At 42.6% G+C, this 19,740-nt stretch overlaps 1 protein-coding gene across 2 annotated transcripts in view; it reads left to right on the top strand.

Moving 5' to 3' along the window:
* Positions 1–3,932: 3,932 nt before the first annotated feature.
* The window catches only part of PPP6C (protein phosphatase 6 catalytic subunit), a 40,301-nt gene continuing 24,493 nt past the window's right edge, over positions 3,933–19,740 (top strand). Inside the window, exon 1 of one of the 2 annotated variants that reach the window (XM_025888317.2) lies at positions 3,933–4,201. In XM_025888317.2, the coding sequence (XP_025744102.1) occupies positions 4,127–4,201 (75 nt within the window). In that variant the 5' untranslated portion in view covers positions 3,933–4,126. The remainder of the gene's footprint in view (positions 4,202–19,740) is intronic. The other variant, XM_073905742.1, reaches the window with a different exon arrangement.

Here is a 19,740-nt window from a genome sequence, read left to right on the forward strand (position 1 = left end):
TCTCATTCTCTCTCTCAAATAAATAAATAAAATCTTTAAAAAAAAATCCAGGCTCCAGCACTAACCATGTAACCCTGACATTTGGCAAGTCCATTAACTTCTCTGAGCCTCAGTTTCCTCATCTCTAGAATGGGGATAGTAATACCTTGAATACCAATTCTTGAAATTATAACAGGAATTTATTGACAAAGTGGAATTTGAGGTCCGCAGCTCTCCTCACTGCTCAGATATCCTCTTTCAAACACCTGGAGTCTTTATGAGTTCCCATATTAATGGAAAAATCTCCATTGCTGTCTGCCACAGAGGATTTTAGGAGTATTCAGTAATTCTGGGGGCGAGTGACTGGGTTGCTCAGTTGGTTAAACATCTGCCTTCAGCTCAGGTTATGATCCCAGGGTCCAGGGATCCAGCCCTGTGTCGGGCTCCCTGCTAAGTGGGGAGCCTGCTTCTCCCTCTTCTCCCTGCTCATGCTCTCTCTTGCTATCCTGTCTGTCTCTCTCAAATAAATAAAATCTTAAAAAAAAAAAAAGGAGTATGCAGTAATTCTGCTCTCCTTCAGGAAAGAAAATGAAGGCTAGGTTGGCTCTGCTGTATGTCCATGCACATCTAGGTGGAGATCTCTGCTCAGACCTGCAGAATGCTCTGATGGACCCTGTGTCTTTTGGCTAGCTCCATTTCAAGATGCCAAACTGGAGTTGTACATAAGAAAGACTGGAAGAGGTTTGTGGGCAAAACAGTGACCAGTTTTCTTTGTAAGACCTATGCTTTATACTATAAATCACATTTCAGAAATTGCTGGAAGGAAATTTTGAGATCTATTTTATTTTATTTTTTAAAGATTTATTTATTTGAGAGAGCGAGAATGAGAGAAAGAGAGTACATGAGAGGGGGGAGGGTCAGAGGGAGAAGCAGGCTCCTTGCTGAGCAGGGAGCCTGATGTGGGACTCGATCCCGGAACTCCGGGATCATGACCTGAGCCGAAGGCAGTCGCTTAACCAACTGAGCCACCCAGGCGCCCGAGATCTATTTTAAAAATGGAAATGGTGACCCAGAGAACTTAAAATGATTAACCTACATAAATGGCAGAACCAGGAGCCTAGATTTCCTCCTTTGCCCAAGGAAGACTAAGAATACATTCCAGTCAGCAAGTTCTGTACAGTTTCCAAAATAAATGACCAATGTGTCTATCACCTCTTCTAAGAGGTCACCCAACACTCTGAAGGATGCTTCCCTTATTTCTCTCTGCTGTGTATATCAAGAGTGAGGTTCACGGAATGAGATGGGGCCACAGAGGGGAGTTTACCAGATGGTTTGGTAATGTGAGGACTGCCACCTGTTTTCGCTGGAAGGGGATACCATCCACTTTCATTACCTACCTGTTCGTTCACTGACTTATCAGCAAGGGAAGCAATGACGCTGATGACCTCTCCCTTTCAAGCATATTATAATTTGTAAAGAACAGTCATGTCCATCTCCTTACTTGCCTTCCTTCCCAGTTCTGAGAAGGTATCTTGAGTAAGATTAATTCCCAGTTACTGAGGTTCAAAGCTGAAAAGTGAATTGCCAGCTTTCTAAAGAGGACTGTAATACTAATCTTAAAAAGTCAAAAACAATAGCATCTTTTCCTCATTTGGAACTTTTTCTCCAAGAAATTTTGAACATGTCATCCTTATACTTTTTTCCCCTAAAATCTTAAATGTGACCTCTTCAGAAAGGCCTTTCCTGTCCACATAATACTAAGAGCTAACATTCACATTGTACTCACTTTGTACATGATATCGTTTAAGCCCTTTCTATATACTAACTCTATTAAACCTCAGTACAGGCCTCTAAGGTAAGTGTTATTCTTATCATCTGCATACAATATGATGACAGTTGTTATCTCCATATAGAAGCTGAGAAAACTGGAGCACAGAAAGGATAAATAACTTTGCCAAAGTCACACTATGGGTAATAGAGCCTGGACTTGAACTCTGGCCATCTAGTGCTAGAGTTTGCACTTTACCTCTACTGTATTGCCAACCTAACGTAGGGCCTCTTTCACTCCATTTTTCTTATAGTACCCCTCTTTCCCTTTTAGGCACTAATTACACTTTGCAGTTAGGATTTGCTCATTTATATGTATTTTGTTGTCTCTGTCAGATTGTAAGCTCCATGAGGACAAGGATCATATCTGTCTCATTCACATTGTAAGTGTTATATAACTATTTGTTGAATAAATGAAGAAATGTACGCTTGTGGGCATCATTAATTCTGCAGCAAACTTTTCAAAATTAATTTTAGGGGTGCCTGTCTGGCTCAGTCTATAGAGCATTTGGTTCTTGATCTTGGGGTTGTGGGTTCAAGCCCCATGTTGGGTGTAGAGATCACTTAAAACTAAAATCTTCAAACAAAATAAAAAAAATTAATTTTGGGGTGCCTGGGTGGCTCAGTCAGTTGGGAGTCTCACTCTTGATTTCTACTGTGGTCGTGATATCAGGGTTGTGAGATTGAGATTTTAAAGATTTTATTTATGAGACTTAAAAGATTTTAGAGTAATCTCCACACTCAATGTGGTGCTCGAACTCACAACCCAGAGATCACGAGTCGCATGCTCCACTGACTGAGCCAGACAGGCATCCCCCAAAATGCACTTTAGAGCAAGAGGATCCAGGCCAGGGTCACTTGAACAACAAATATTATCAAGCACTTGCTACTATCGGATTATATAAGCCTCCTGACTGGTCTCTCATCTGCAACCATTACCTAATAGTCTCATACAGCAGCCGGAGTGATCCTTTTTAAAATGAGTTACACAAGTTACTCCTCTGCTCAAAACCCTGTGGTAACTCCACATTAGATTAAAAGTAAAGACATTCTTTTCTCTCATCCCTTCTCCTCTTGCTCCAGTCACACTAATCTTGCCATTTCCAAGATTCCATTTAGATATGCTTCCATTTTAGGGCCTCTGTGTCAGCCTCTTCCCTCTGATTGCCCTCAAGCATCTGAATGGCTAACTCCCCTACCTCTGTATTGGTTCTTAGAAAGCATCACACCATCTACCTTACACCGCTGCTTTTTTCCTTCTCTCTAGCACTTATCACTTCCTAACATGCTATACAGTTATTATTTTGTGTTCTGCCTCTTCTTCTAGAATGTAGTTACAGATTGAGGATAGGGATCTTTGTCTATTTTGCTTGCTAAATATCCTAAGTGCCTACAACTGTACCTGGCATATAGTTGGTGTTCAATAAATAGCTGTTAAATGAACGACTGTTGAAGTTATACTGACAGGTCCTGTTTTTGTTTTTTTGTTTTTTTGTTTTTTTTGCACTGGGGGTAGAACAAAACACTCCCTGCCCTCATGACACTCACACTGAAGCATATTTAAACCAGGTAGACCCATGTTCTGGTCTCTGCTCCCTTGCCTAGTTCCTTTGAGTTACGGGGCAAGTTACTTAACCTCTCTGAACCTTGCTTTCCTATCAACTGTTATAAATATTAAACGGAAAAACAGCATTTATATAGCATTTAGCATAAGAAACCCTTAATCATTGCGTCCCTTCCTTCCGGGGCTGCAAGATTGGTAGTCTGATGTCTCTGCCACAAGCTTAAGCAAGGTTTTCACAGGGACTTGAAAAGGTGCGAACAGGTTAACTACGGCCAGGCTTACTCAATTTATAACTGAAGATGTTCTGCTGAGAGAATGCTTAAAAGGGTCGAAGTGAGAACCCAAGAAATGGCTAGGGTCATCTACTTTGTTTTTTTGCATCGGAAAAGCCTCGCTGGGCCCACAGAAGTGAAAGTCTAAAGGAAGGGAAGGGGAGAAAAAGTGGGGTAACTGGCCACTACTGAAAACTACAAATCCCAGTACTCCCCGCGGCAGAAAACTACGGGTCCCAGCAGGTTTCACTGTCTGGACCAGGGGTGCCTCTAGGGATCCGCAGCCTGAGTTCAGCCGGAGAGAACGTGGGGCGTGCGAAGGCAGCGGGGAGAATCGGGTCAAGTTTTACGCCGCTGCGCAGACGCCTCTCACGGGCCGGACGTGACGTAGGAAGAGTTCCGGCTTCGGCCTCCGCCGCTGCCGCCGCCGCTACTAGAGCCGCCGCCGCTGCCGCCGAAGCCGTCGGGGCTTGTTATTTCTAAAATGGCGCCCCTAGACTTGGACAAGTATGTGGAGATAGCGCGGCTGTGCAAGTACCTACCGGAAAACGACCTGAAGGTGAGCCCGGCCGGGGCGGGAGCGCTGCTTGTGGGGCTCGCCCCTTCCGGCAGTGGGGCGCCCGCCGGCCCGCCCTTCCTCTCTGCGCCGGACCCCCGCCGGCATCCCGTCCGGTCCGGTCCTGGTGGTGGGCCTAACGCGGGGCGAAGCGACCCGGTCCGACCAGGCGTGACGCGGAGAGCGGGGGGTGCTCGAGTCCCCCGAATGCTGTCCCGGTTCCCTCCGTGGGGTCCCGAGGGATGTCGCGGCCTCTGCTCCAGGGTTGCCCCTCCTGGCCTTCGGGCTACCCCAGGGTTCCGAGCCCTGACAGCTTTGCGTGGACGACTCCTCTCCGCTCAGCCCGACCCCGGTCTCCCGGAGGCCGGCCGAGCCCCAGCGGACAGTGGCCTCGGGATGGGGTCATCCCCCAGAGGTGGTGACAGGGGCTCTGGGTGGCCGGCGTCTGACAGGAGATGCCGCCAGCTCCCGGAACGCGGCCCCAGTGGGTTTAGGTTTCTGCGGAAGGGCAAGACGGTGGGCCAGAGCGGTCTGGGGGTGATGACAGAGAACGTCGTCCCTCTTTCCGTATCCCTTGTCTCAATTGCTTGTTGGGAGTGTTGCTTTAGCTCTGTTAATTCAGATATGAACCCATTTTCCAGTACGTTGTTGCGCTAATTTCAGTGGGTAAAGTAGTAGGGCCTCAATACAAATGCTTTTATGCCTCTTAAGTTGTTTCCTCATAATCCCTTTTTGACTGAAGATTTCCTTTTCTTGGTTTCCCAGAGGAGATGAGTTGTTCGTTGCTACTGCCTAGTGCAGGTAACAGTAAATGTATGTGTGGGTAAAGAAATGAATGTAAGAGAGAAAGAATGTAAGTTTTTGGTATATTGCTTTTCTGAGTGTTTTCATGCTCAGCGCTTAGGTGTCTGACAGCGCTCAGCCGTTAGTGCTAGTGCCTGTTTTGTTCAGTTAACTTTGATTTGCTGTGTCCTAAGTGGGTAAACTGTTGGTAGTTTTGAATGGTTTTTTTTTTCTTCTTTAGTCTGTGGAAGCAATTTATCTGTGTAAATTTCTCTTAAGGAAGAGATTACTAGCTTTTTCTTTTGCTCTGTTCATACAGGAAGTTGATATTTAACATCAGTCAACAAGTATGCAAAATGTTTAAGGTCACACCAGCTCTCATGGATGTAACTTCATTGTACTTACATGTTAATTATATGTGCCATATGATAGGGGAGTCATTGTTGTGGATTTCCCCCTTTTATTTATTTATTTTAAGATTTTATTTATTTATTTATTTGACAGAGACCCAGGGAGAGAGGGAACACAAGCAGGGGGAGTGGGAGAGGGAGAAGCAGGCCTCCCGCCGAGGAGCAGGGAGCCCAGTGTGGGGCTCGATTTCAGGACCCAGGGATCATGACCTGAGCTGAAGGCAGACGCCTAACGACTGAGCCACCCAGGCGCCCTGCATTTTCCCCTTTTAAATAGGATACTTTGATTAAAATGAGGACAAAGCCAATACTAGCAATGTAGCTTTTATTTATGTTCATCTGAGTCCCTCAGACATTTTGTGGCTTCCTTCTGTTTAAATGCATTTTTTTTAAAGATTTTATTTATTTGAGAGAGAGAGAATGAGATTTAGAGAGCAGGAGAGGGAAGAGGGTCAGAGGGAGAAGCATACTCCCTGCTGAGCAGGGAGCCCAATGCGGGACTTGATCCCGAGACTCCAGGATCATGACCTGAGTCGAAGGCAGTCGCTTAACCAGCTGAGCCACCCAGGCGCCCCTGTTTAAATGCTTTTTTAAGGAACTGAGGATACAACCAACATTGGGACCTAATTCATGGAAAACTAACCAGAGATCTTTTGGTAGCATTGTTAATTCCATAGATCAAGTTGATTTTCTCGTATCAGTTATTTGATGTGGAATTTTCTATTTTTTTAGCATGTGTAAATTTGAGCTTTGTGTTTTTAATGAATAAAATGTTCCTTATTATTACAGTGTGTCTTGATACTAACTTGCGATTGGCTATATGATTTGGAAGATAATCAGTTGGATTTTCTTTAGATCTCTTAGTTTGATAAACATTGGATTTCCTTCCCACCTTAAGGAAATAGAGGTATTAAACCATTTCAAGTCCCTTTGCAAACCTATTGGGCTGTACTTAGTGTATATCTGTTTCTTAATAAACTTTTTTTTTTCAATCTTCTAGACAACTACTGGGAAAAAATAATTATGAATTTTTCTTTATAAGTGGAGGCTTTTCTTTGTTTTGGAAGTGGTTTTATCGGATGAATTCAGTTGTGCTGTTCATGTCTGGTGTATTTTAAAAGAAATTTAATTTTGTTTCTACTTCTTGGCATGAAATGGAAACTAAAATTAGACAAGCCAAGAAAGTATTCCAGGAGCACCTTTTCTGAGGCTTTAGAGCCAAAATAAAAGATTAGAGGAAGAAAAATCGTTGGAGCCACTTAATGGTCATTATGGAAAAGATTTGTTCTGGTAAAAAAGAAGACAGCAATTCACCTGTGTGTTTAATTTGACTAGAAGTTGGAGGTACTAAATAAAATAATAAGTGCATAGGATGTTCTACATCTAATTATGATTTCTCTATATCTAAATTGGAAGTGGTCAGATCATTAGTACTAGATTGAATCTGCATAACTGTTTTGTAGGAATGAAGATGAAATATATGAAAGTGAGTGGGCCAAAACAAAACGTTTCTTAAAGAGCTCAAGTGGTTCTCATCCACAATAAAGATTTCAGAGAGGGTAATAGGAGATAGAGATTCCATATCTGGCCAAGTGGAAGAATGAATGGTAAAAGGCGGGTGTTTTGAATACTTAAAAATTTCAGAGGAGGAAGGGTTCTATAACTTGGGGATTGTTTGATCTCTTGGACAGTTCTTAAAGGTGACGTGTAGGTAAAGAGATTGCATAAGGAATTGTGCAATTCCATAATAACCACTTTTATGAATTAATAGTTAATGTAATCTTTTTGGAACTCACTTTTATGTTTAGTCTGAGCCATCTCTGACTCCTTCATATAAGCCTACTTGCTCAGCAAAGTTATACCTTTACTTGAAATGCCTCCATAAAGCTTCAAAAAATTCTCCTTTGCTTTTTTCTGAGATTTAGTGAATAACCTTTTGCACCTCCTCATTCCAGACCCTGATTTTATAGATTCTCATCATATATGGTAGTCTTTATCCTTCCGGACTTGCAATCCGTTAGTCTAGTCACTCATCTTAGTGCTTGTTTCATTGATCGTTCCGTTTACCCAAGTTGTTTGTTTTTTTGTTGTATCTTTTTCACGTACTGCAAGGAAAACCGAACACAGTGTGGTAGTTAGGGACATACTAGGGCATTATATAAGGCTGGAAGAGTGTTGTGTTTCCAAGACCCTTTCTGATAATACCTGTCATTTTGTTTGTCTTTTGGGCCACAGAATCACATTCCCCTATGTTTTATGAAAACAGTCTACAACAGTGCCGTCTGGTAGAAATAAAATGCTCAGAAACATGAGCCTTGAATGGTCACATTTTAAAAAAATAGAAAGGAACAGTTGAAATTAATTTTAGTAATATTTTATTTAACCCAATTGCAACATGTAATCAATATAAAATTATTAATGTAATATTTTGCCCTTTTTTGGGTACTCTCTGTGAAGTGTGTATATTTTACATTTATGACACATCCCAATTTGTTTTGTTTTTTTTTTAAAGATTTTATTTATTTATTTGACAGAGAGAGAGAGAGACAGCGAGAGAGGGAACACAAGCAGGGGGAGCGGGAGAGGGAGAAGCAGGCTTCCCACGGAGCAGGGAGCCCGATGCGGGGCTCGATCCCAGAACCCTGAGATCATGACCTGAGCCGAAGGCAGACGCTCAACGACTGAGCCACCCAGGTGCCCCTGACACATCCCAATTTGGACTAGCCACATTTCAGGTGCTCAGTAGTTACGTGTGGCTGTGGGTGTTCTATGGGAAGGTGCACATCTCTAATGACTCCCTAGTCCCTTTTCTAGAATTTCAGAGCTAAGAGAGAATCAGAGTTCTTCTTGTTCCATACCTTTCTTACTCTACTGAGGGTATACTGAACTTCATAGAGTTTATGATCTGCCTGAGGATGTGCACCTAATCAATGAATAAAGTTGGAAATCTTCCTGTGCAGAGCTCTTAATGATACAGTTAATAGCTTTTTTTTTAGGATGACAAATAGCATGCTTTTCTAGGTACATCTTCTACTTCATCATGTTTCTTTTTTTTTTTTTTCCAACAAGTTTCTTTTTACCTTCCATTCTAAGCACATTGGACTGCTCTCTTCTGACAACATGCCCTGTACTTTCTCCATCTTTGTTTCTTGCTCAGTTTGTTTCTGTCACCTAGTATTTTTTATTTTATTTTATTTATTTATTTGGCAGAGAGAGGGAACACAAGCAGGGGGAGTGGGAGAGGGAGAAGCAGGCTTCCCGATGCGGGGCTCGATCCCAGGACCCCGGGATCATGACCTGAGCCGAAGACAGATGCTTAATGTTTAACGACTTAGCCACCCAGGCGCCTCTGTCACCTAGTATTTTTAATACTTACATAGCACAAATAAATCATTTAATAATCTATGAGTTGGCTACTAATATTTGCCCCATTTGATAGATAGGTAAGTGAAGCACAGACAGATTATAAGTATCTTTACATGGTTATACAGGTAGTAAGTAAGTGGAGGAGCTGGGATTCAAACTTAGGTAGTCTGGGTCCAGGGTTCACATCTATAACTACCATTTGTGTTTCCTCTATACAATACCCTCCATGTCCCTTTTGAGCTCTGCCTCAGATGCCACTTTCTCCATGCAGGGCTCCTGGATTCCACGGTCAGAATTATTAGCAATGATTAGAATGTACAATAGCTGCTTACAGTTTTCAGAGTACCTTCATGCCCATTCTGTCATTTACACAATCCTTGTGTAAGGCAGAACAAATATCAGAGCAGGACTTGAGGTTTATGTGGGTTTTGCCACAGTAACTCAGTAGAGTATATACATGCATTTATTTGCTATTAAAAATTCCCACTTTTGGGCGCCTGGGTGGCTCAGTTGGTTAAGCGACTGCCTTCGGCTCAGGTCATGATCCTGGAGTCCCGGGATCGAGTCCCGCATCGGACTCCCTGCTCAGCAGGGAGTCTGCTTCTCCCTCTGACCCTCTTCCCTCTAGTGCTTTCTATCTCCCATTCTCTCTCTCTCTCAAATAAATAAATAAAATCTTTAAAAAAAAATTCCCACTTTTGGGGCACTTGGGTGGCTCAGTTGGTTAAGCGTCCGACTCTTGATCTCAGCTCAGGTCTTGATCTCAGGGTGATGAGTTCAGGCCCCTGGTTGGGCTCCATGCTGGGCGTGGAGCCTACTTAAAAAAAAAATTCCCATTTTTTGCTTTCTATACCGACCTTTGCCCCATAGCACCTTATTGCTCCATTTACCACTCTGTGTTGTATGATGCAAATATGTCTGTCTCTACCATTAGACTACAAGCATCTTGAGGGCCAGGATCATATTTGTTTATTTTTGTGTTCTCCATAGTCTTAGAACACTGTCTTGTATGTGATAGACAAACAGTTAAGGTTTGTTGAATCTAATTGTATACTGTTTTACAACAAACATTTCTTCACATGTCTCCTTTTGTCAAGTACCGTTCCCTGTGGGTGCTAGAGATAGAATCTGATACTTCTTTTTGAGGGGCTCTCAGTATAGTAAAGGAGATAGAGAGGTAAACAAATGATTGTTACATGGTGTGTTAGGTGCTATAATAGAGGGCTGTTCAGGATAGTGGGGAACGTATTAAAAGCATCTAACGGAACTAGAGATGGTTTCACCAAGGAGGAACAATGAGAGGATGAGCAGAGTGTGTTCAGGTAGAGAAAACAGGAAGGAAAGAAATGCGCTAGCAGAATAAATACCATATGCAATGGTATAGCTTAATCTGAAAGAACATGGCTGGTTCAAGTAGTTTGGTATGGCCGGAGGTGGTGCTGGGAAGGCAGGCAGAGGCCTAATCATGGAAGACTAGGCTGATAAACTTGGAATTTTATCTTTTAGGCAGTACATGGATAGACACTTTGAAATGCTTTTATATTTCAGGGAAAAACAAATCATACCGTGATTTTGGGATGTTGTTTAAAATGTAGCTAACTGGGGCGCCTGGGTGGCTCAGTGGGTTAAGCGTCTGCCTTCAGCTCCGGTCGTGATCTCAGGGTCCTGGGATCAGACCCCATGTTGGGCTCCCTGCTTGGTGAGGAGTCTGCTTCTCCCTCTCCCTCTGCCCCTTCCTCCACTTGTTCCCTTGCTCTCTCTCTCTCTCTCAAATAAATAAATAAAATCTTCAAAAAAAATAAAATGTGGCTAACTGAAAAGAAAAGTAGATTCAAAGAAAACTATTACAGGGATACACTGTTGTATGTGGTAGGAATATGACAAAAATCATAAAGATGGTATCTGAATAGAGTTTTGGTAACACTGCCATAGACAGAAGAGTGCTCTTGAGAAATTTTTAAGGAGGACTGTGACAGTAGGTTTTAGAAATATGATTCTGGCAGCGTTTGTGGACCATGGTTTGGAATGGGCAAAAATGTCATAGAAGCAGTAGGCCAGGTGACATGAGAATTTAAAGTGAGGCAGTGACAAGTGATTGTGGTGTTTAAAAGGAGATGGGGACTCCTGGTTGGCTCAGTTAGAAAAGCATGCGACTGGATCTCTGGGTCATGAGTTCAAGGCCCGTGCTGGGTGTACAGATTACTAAAAAAATAAACATATAAAAGGAGTTGAAGAAGGTATACTAGGACCTGTTGACAGGTTAGGTCTAGGTTATGAGGAAAAGAGAAGAATTCATTGTAATCTCAGGTTCTGGCATAGATTACTTAGTAAATACTGTAACTAGCTTAAAGTCGGGTGCCTGGGTGGCTCAGATGGTTAAGCGTCTGCCTTCGGCTCAGGTCATGATCCTGGAGTCCTGGGATCGAGTCCCTCATCGGGTTCCCTGCTCCTTGGGAGCCTGCTTCTCCCTCTGCCTTTCTCTCTCTGCCTCTCTCTCTCTCTCATGAATAAATAAATAAAATCTTTAAAGAAAAAAGAATACAAAGGAGTTTGGTTTGGGCTGTACTGAGTCTGAGATGCTGCCAAGTCAAGATATTGAGGTAGAGATGTCCAGATATCTGTTGGATTCACAGGCTGGTAACAGATATTTACTGATTGTCAAATGTGCTCCAGACATAAGTAGCTCTAATAGTAGTAAACTCAGAAGAAAGGTCTATACCATTGATTCTCAACTGGGGGTGATTTTGCCCCTGAGAAGATATTTGGCAGTGTCTGGAGACTTTTTTTTTTTTTTTAAGATTTTATTTATTTATTCGACAGAGAGAGACACAGCGAGAGAGGGAACACCAGCAGGGGGAGTGGGAGAGGGAGAAGCAGGCTTCCCGCCGAGCGGGGAGCCTGATGCGGGACTCGATCCCAGGACTCTGGGACCACGACCCGAGCCGAAGGCAGACGCCCAACGACTGAGCCACCCAGGCGCCCTCTGGAGACATTTTTGATTGTCACAGTTAGGGAGTTGCTATGGGTATATAGTGGGTAGAGAGGCCAGATACGGTGCTAAACATCCTATAACGCATAGGACAGCAGCCCCCCAAAAGAAAGAATTATCGGTAGTGCCATGGCTGAGAAACTCTGGTTTAGACTGAAGATATGGATATTTCCTTCTGGATTGTAAGGGTGTGAATATTATTATTTTGGATTCCAGCTCCTCATTCCCAGTGATTTGTATTATAGTAGAAATGCTATACAAAGGCTATGTAAAAAATAATTTTAGATATATTTTTATTTCTTAAGCCAAGAGACTGTATAAATACTAGTATGTTAAAGTAAGTAAAGGAAATGATATGTGTTAGATAGCAGGGTCACAACAGAGAATCACAAAAATTTAAAACCCAGTGTATTTGAGGGACAAGAGGGGACAGAGAGACAGGAGCAGAGAATGGAATGGAACCCTAAGTATCTTGAAAAAAGGTAGAGAAGGAAAATAGGGTCTTCTAAGAAGGGGGCTATGAACCCCTATTTGTTCAAGATTAGGAACTAATTGGGCACCGTGGGGAGAGATGGGTATAGTTTGCCCCCAAATTGGATAAGATTGAGAATCTTGCCTCAGAGACTGTTTTGGAGCAGTAAGAGAAACCACGCTTCGTACAAACTAAGCAGTAGAACAAAGCTGTGAAGGGCTTTGGAAGAAAGGACCATGTGTCTTCCCCCATGGCAAGGCTGGGCTCTCTGAGGCCACTGTGTGTGTAATTGGCTGACTTATATAGAATTGGTATTGAGATTTAATGGACTTACTTTTGTGTGTGCTTGGTTTGGACGTGTAAGCTACTGCTGAACTGGAGAGATGAGAGGCAATGGCTTTGGCTTAGAAACTCAACTCTGAATCCTCAGTTGGGACTGCAGAAGTGGCAGTGACAGGAGACAGCTGTTATTTTATTCAAGGTAGTGTGCCTGGTCTCGGATTGAAGATGCTGCCTAAGTAGTTTACATGTGTTCCCTAGACACTCACCAGCTTTTGAGATTGGCAGGGTTTCACAGTAATGTTCTTGAGCTTATGTTGTACTGTTACTTTCAGGTCAGCACTGGGGGGTGTGGGCCAGTTACCAGGGGTGACTTGCAGTTCAAGGGGCATTATGGGCTAGGAGAGCCAGACATATGTGGGTACAAATTCTAGCACATTCACATATGGGAATCATGGAGTCCCTCAGGAATCTGTGCTGTGATTAGTTTCAAAATGTTAATTTGTCCCAAAAAGGATATAGAATGGTTTACAAAGGTGTATTCAATATAGCAAGATAAATTACATATAGAATAAGTAAAAAAATGAGACAGAATGTAAAGTTAGGAAACCAAGATGGAGCCAGCAGTAAAAGTAAGACTTGTTTTGTTTTTTAAAGATTTTATTTATTTACTTGATGGAGAGAGACACAGCAAGAGAGGGAACACAAGCAGGGGGAGTGGGAGAGGGAGAAGCAGTCCTCTTGCTGAGCAGGGAGCCCGATGTAGGGCTCGATTCCAGGACCCTGAGATCATGACCTGAGCCGAAGGCAGGCGCTTAACGACTGAGTCACCCCGGCGCCCCCAAAAGTGAGAATTGTATATAAAATAAAAGCTGTGATGACCAGATTACTTCTTTGAGATTAAGCCCTAAGCTTTCAAGGAGTCTACTGAAAGATAGAAACTGATCAGCTAAAAAATTCCCCAAGTCTAAAAGATGACAAACACAAGCTTCTCAGGAAATCACATCTATCCTTGATAAGAGGGAGCAGAGACGGTCCTGCCCTGGGTCCTCCTTGAAGGTAACTGTTTAATAAGAGCATCCTATGCACCTTGTTTATAGTCTACACGATGACAAGCTCTGTTCCTATAATGCCCCTTACCACAGGTGGATGACATGACATTAAAGTGTAATTTGGGAAAAAGCAGTTGGGAAAGGAGGGCAGTATAATGCAGGGTGATGACAGGCCTCCCTAAAGGACAGTTTGGCTTATTTCAGAGTGGAGTTTATAGTAGGCTTCTTTCTTTTCTTACCTTTTTTTTTTTTTTAAGATTTTATTTATTCATTTGACAGAGAGAGAAAGAGAGCATGCACAAGCAGGGGGAGGGGCAGGGAGAGGGAAAAGCTGGTTCCCCTCGGAGCAGGGAGCCCAATGTGGGGATTGATCCCAGGACCCTGGGATCATGACCCAACCCAAAGGCAGATGGCCAACCGACTGAGCCACCCAGGTGCCCCTATAGTAGGTTTCCTTAGGTAACATTTTAGTAATTGATCTTTTAGGGGTGTGCGCAGTGGAGCCCCCAAATTTACAAGTAACCAACAGCTTTGTGAGCGTGGGCAAGTAGAGAAATCAACATTGTAGGAGATAGAGAACTTTTCTCTTTCAGAGATGCATTGTGGAGAGAAGAACAGGAAGTAACTTCTTTGATGGCTTGTGTCCAAGGATGTGTTGGGGGAAATACACATTCAAATTGTACTCCTGGTATGGGTTCTGACCTTCCCTGATAGAAGTTTGGCCTGTTCTTAAAAGATATAAAATCCAAAAGGAAGTGTGGATGGGACAGGTGCCTGATAACATGCAGGTCTCATGGGCAACACACAGAAAACTCTGCCCACTCTTGTACAGATTACAGCAAAGCACTTCTACAAATACATTGGGTAGAATTCTCTTTGAGAAGGTTTGGTGAGTGTACCTAAAAAAATATTACAAATATTAATTAGGCAAGGCATTATACCTAAGAAAGGTAGATAAGGTCCCAAGATAGGTACTTGAAAACATCACTGTATTGTTTTAGGGGCTCCTGGTCGGCTCAATTGGTTAAGTGTCCGATTCTTGGTTTTGGCTCAGTTTGTGATCTCCAGGTTATGAGATCGAGCCCCATGTTGGGCTCCGCACTCATCGGGGAGTCTGCTTAAGATTGTCTCTCCCTCGCCTTCTGTCCCCCCGCACCCTCATGTGCTCTCAGAGAGCACATGTGTGCTCTCTCTCCCCCAAATAAATAAATGAAATATTTTTAAAAACATCACTATATTTTATTTTTAAAAATTGTAGGGGTGCCTGGGTGGCTCAGTTGGTTGAGCGACTGCCTTCGGCTAGGGTCATGATCCTGGAGTCCCGGGATCGAGTCCCGCATCGGGCTCCCTGCTCAGGGAGTCTGCTCCTCCCTCTGACCCTCTCATGCTCTCTCTCTATCTCATTCTCTCTCTCAAATAAATAAAATCTTAAAAAAAAATGAAAGGCAACCGCCCAAACCAAACAATAATTAAGAAAAAAATTGTATAACATCGGTGGCTCAGTCATTAAGCGTCTGCCTTCGGCTTAGGTCATGATCCCAGGGTCCTGGGATTGAGGCCCGCATCAGGCTCCCTGCTCAGCAGGAAGCCTGCTTCTCCCTCTCCCACTCCCCCTGCTGTGTTCCCTCTCTCGTGTCTCTCTCTGTCAAATAAATAAATAAAATCTTAAAAAAAAATTGTATAACATCAGAAACAAAATTTCAGAAATGTTTGAAATTGGAAGGATAGCCATGTCCATGAGGAGTGGTTTTGAGTGGTTCTCATCAAGGTGGTAATTGTTATCTTTTAACAGGTAATATATATATTTAAATAAAATAATAGCTTTATTGAGAAATAACTTAAATATCATAAAATTAACTTTACTTATTTTTAAGATTATTTATTTATTTTTAAATTTTAAGTAGGCTCCATGCCCATTGTGGGGCTTGAACTCACAACCCTGAGATAAGAGTGGCATGCTCTCCTGACTGAGCCAGCCAGGTGCCTCTTTAAGATTTTATTTTATTTATTATTTTTAAAGATTTTATTTATTTACTTAGAGCGAGAGCACAGGGGGAGAGGGAGAAGCAGACTCCCTGCTGAGCGGAGAGTCTGATGGGGAGCTCAAGCCTAGGACCCTGGGATCATGACCTGAGCTGAGGGCAGTCGCGTAACCAACTGAGCCACCCAGGCGCCCCTCTAAAATGAACTTTTAAAGGGGTGCGTGAGTGGCTCAGTTGCTTAAGTATCCGACTCTTGATTTTGGCTCAGGTCATGATCTTGGGGTCATGAGATTGAGCCCTGTGTCGGCCTCTGTGCACTCAGCACAGAGTCTGCTTGAGATTCTCTCTACCACTCCCTCTGCCTCTCCCCACTGCTCTCTCTCTCTCAAATAAATGAATAAAAATATTTTTTAAATTAAAAAAATTAACTTTTAAAGTGTACAATTCAGTGGGTTTTAGTATATTCAAAGTTTGCAATTATCACCATAATCAGTGTCTGTACATTTTCATTACCCCAAAGAGAAATTCCATATCTGTTAGCAGTAACTCCCCATTTCCCCCTTATCCTAAACGCCAGGCATAGGCAACCACTAATCTACTTTCTATCTCTATGGATTTGCCCATACTGAATATTTCATTTAAATTGAATCATATAGGGGTGCCTGGGTGGCTCAGTTGTTGGGCGTCTGCCTTCGGCTCAGATCATGATCCCAGAGCCCTGGGATTGAGCCCTGCGTTGGGCTCTCTGCTCTGAGGGAAGCCTGCTTCTCCCTCTCCCACTCCCCCTGCTTGTGTTCCCTTTCTTTCTCTCTCTCTCTCTCTCTCTGTCAAATAAATAAATAAATAAATCTTTAAAAAAATACATCAAATCATATAGTATGTGGCCTTTTGTGACTGGTATAACGTTCTCAAGGCTCATCTACTTTGTAGCATGTACCATTACTTCATTTTGTTCTATGGTTCAATGATATTCCATTGTATGGATGTACCACATTTTGTTAATCCATTCATCTGTGGATGGACACTTTGGTTGTTTTCACTTTTTGGCTGTTGTGAATAATGCTGTCGTAACACTGGTGTAAAGGTATCTGTTTGAGTCCCTGCTTTCAGTTTTTTGGCTTTATACCTAGGTGGGGTAGTTCTGGGCATGTCATAATTCTTTTTATCATTTCTTTCTTTTAGATTTTATTTATTTATTTGACAGAGAGAGACACACAGCGAGAGAGGGAACACAAGCAGGGGGAGTGGGAGAGGGAGAAGCAGGCTTCCCGCAGAGCAGGGAGCCCCATGCGGGGCTTGATCCCAGGACCCCAGGATCAGGACCTGAGCCGAAGGCAGACGCTTAACTACTGAGCCACCCAGGTGCCCCTCTTTTTATCATTTTGAAGAATTGCCAGACTGTTTTCCAAAGTGGCTGTCCCATTTTACATTCCTATCAGCAATGTGTGAGGGTTCCAGTTTCTCCACATTCTTGCTAGCACTTGTTATTTTTCATTTTTAAAAACTTGTAGTCACCCCAGTATTTTTGAAGTGTTACCCCATTGTGGTTTTGATTTGCATTTATTTCCATAATGACTAATGATACTGAGTATTTTTTATTTTATTTTTTAAAAAAATTTTTAAAGATATTTGAGAGAGAGAATGAGAGAGAGAGAGAGAGAGAGAGAGAGAGAGAGAGAGCACATGAGGGGGAGGGTCAGAGGGAGAAGCAAACTCCCTGCTGAGCAGGGAGCCCAATGCGGGACTCAATTCTGGGACTCCAGGATCATGACCTGAGCTGAAGGCAGTCGCTTAACCAACTGAGCTGCCCAGGCGCCTGGTACTGAGTATTTTTTAATGTGCTTATTGGCCATTTGTATATTTTCTTGGGAAATATGCCTATTCAAGTCTTTTGCCCGTTTTTTTTAGACTGACTTATTTGAGAGAGAAAGCGTGAGTGCGCACTCATGAGGGGAGGGGCAGAGGGAAAGGGAGAGAGAGAATCCTAAGCAGACTCTCTGCTGAGCAGGGAGCTGGGTGCAGGGTTTGATCTCACCACCCTGAGGTCATGACCTGAGCCAAAACCAAGAGTTGGATGCTTAACCAACTGAGCCACCCAGGCACCCCCTTTGCCCATTTTTTAATTGAGTTTTTTATCTTTCTGTTGAGTTTTAGTTCTTCCTATATTCTGGATGGTAAACCCCTGTCAAATATATGATTTCCAATATTTTCTCCCATTCTGTGGGTTGGTTGTCTTTTCACTTTCTTGATAATGTCCTTAGATGCACACAGGCTTTTTAATTTTGATGAAGTCCAGTTTATCTATTTTTTTTTTCTTTTATCGCTCTTTTTTTTTTTAAAGACTTACTTGTTTTAGAGAAGGAGACAGTGCATGTGCAAGTGTGGGGGAGGGGAGGAGCAGAAGAAGAGGGAATCTCAAGCTGACTCCGTGCTGAGCATGGAGCCTGACATGGGGCTTGATGGCACAATCCTGAGATCATGACCCAGCCGAAATCGAGAGTCGGACACTCAACCGAGCCATGCAGGCGCCCCTATCGCTCATTCTTTTGATGTATCTAAGACTTTATTGTCAAATCCAAGGTCAAGAAGATTTACCCCTATGTTTTCTTCTAAGAGTTTCATAGTTTAAGCTCTTATAATTAGGTCATTCATTCTTTATGAATTAATTTTTGTAAATGCTGTGAGGTAGGAGTCCAGTTTCATTCTTTTGCATGTGGAAATCCAGTTGCCCCAGTACCATCTGCTGGAAAGACTATTCTTTCTGGTAATATGTTTCTAATAAGTTTTTTTTTTAAGATTTTATTTACTTATTTGAGAGAGAATGAGAGAGAGAGAGCACCAGAGGGAAGAGGGTCAGAGGGAGAAGCAGACCCCCGCTGAGCAGGGAGCCTGATGTGGGTCTCGATCCCGGGACTCCAGGATCATGACCTGAGCTGAAGGCAGTCGCTTAACCAACTGAGCCACCCAGGGACCCTCTAATAAGTTTTTTTGTATAGGTAATACATTCATATTTCTTCAAACTTAAAAGGTATAAAAGACTATAAATATAAATGTTAAGTCTTCCTTCCACTTCTGCCCCCAGCACCCAGTTCCCTTCCTCATATTGGCAGCCAGTGTTGTGTTTCTTATGGATCTTCCCAGAAACAACAGTTTAGGCATGTACAAGTATAAGCAAGTGTGTGTATGTATATGTGTATGTATATATATGTTTTTTCTTTAATATAAGAGGTAGCGTGTACATTATTTTGCGTCTTGCTTTTTTTTCAGTTAAGGCTCTTTTCTAGTTTTGACATTTTAGTTTTTTTTTTTTTAAGAAATGCAGTAACTACTGGAAAATAGGAAAAATAATCTACCAACATATCTTTTTCCTTCCACGAAGAATAAATGTTTTTCATGCTTTTTTAGAAAGTAAAAGAAATAAAGATGAAAGTAGAATTCCTTTTGTTTGACATCTCCAGCAACTGCTATTGTGGGCTTGGTGTATATCCTTTTAGGTCATGTTTTATATTTCAGAGTACATATATATGTGGCAGACTGAGTATATAACCCTGTGTATATGTATAAAACTCTGCAGAGCACTTTGCATGCACTATCTTATTTAATTCTCACCATCTCCAGGTAGGTGTCTCTATTTTGTGGATGAGGAAACTGAGACACAGAGAACGATCAAGATACTTGCTCAGGGGTACACAGCTAAGGTAACAAACAGTAAGCTAAGTAATAGGTAAGAGGTAGAGCTGAATTTTGACCTCTGATCTTTTTGGACTTCAAAGGCTGTGCTCTTAACCTTTGAACTATACCATGGTATTAATTGGTATGCCCCTTTTCGTAGAGTATAAAATATTCTGGGAATGGTACTTGTTGATTAGGCTTAAAGGAGTATTCCCTCTCAGCCCTACTCTATTTCTCCAAAATTTGACCTTCCAGCAGCATTGAACATAGTTGATTACTCCGCTTTTGCTTTTTTGCCCCCGCCCCTTGATCACTCTCTCTCTCTCTCTTTTAAAGATTTTATTTACTTATTTGAGAGAGAGAAAGAGGGTGAGAGAGAGAGAGCACAAGAGCGGGGTGAGGGGCAGAGGGAGAAGCAGACTCCCCACCAAGCAGGGAGCCTGACTTGGGGCTCTATCCCAGGGCTCCGGGATCATGACCCGAGCCAAAGGCAGATGCTTAACTGACTGAACCGCCTAGGTGCCCCCGATCACTCCT

The sequence above is a fragment of the Callorhinus ursinus genome, unplaced genomic scaffold, assembly GCF_003265705.2.
Source record: "Callorhinus ursinus isolate GAN/ISIS: 27379988/994484 unplaced genomic scaffold, GSC_fseal_2.0 scaffold24, whole genome shotgun sequence".
NCBI lineage: Eukaryota > Metazoa > Chordata > Mammalia > Carnivora > Otariidae > Callorhinus > Callorhinus ursinus.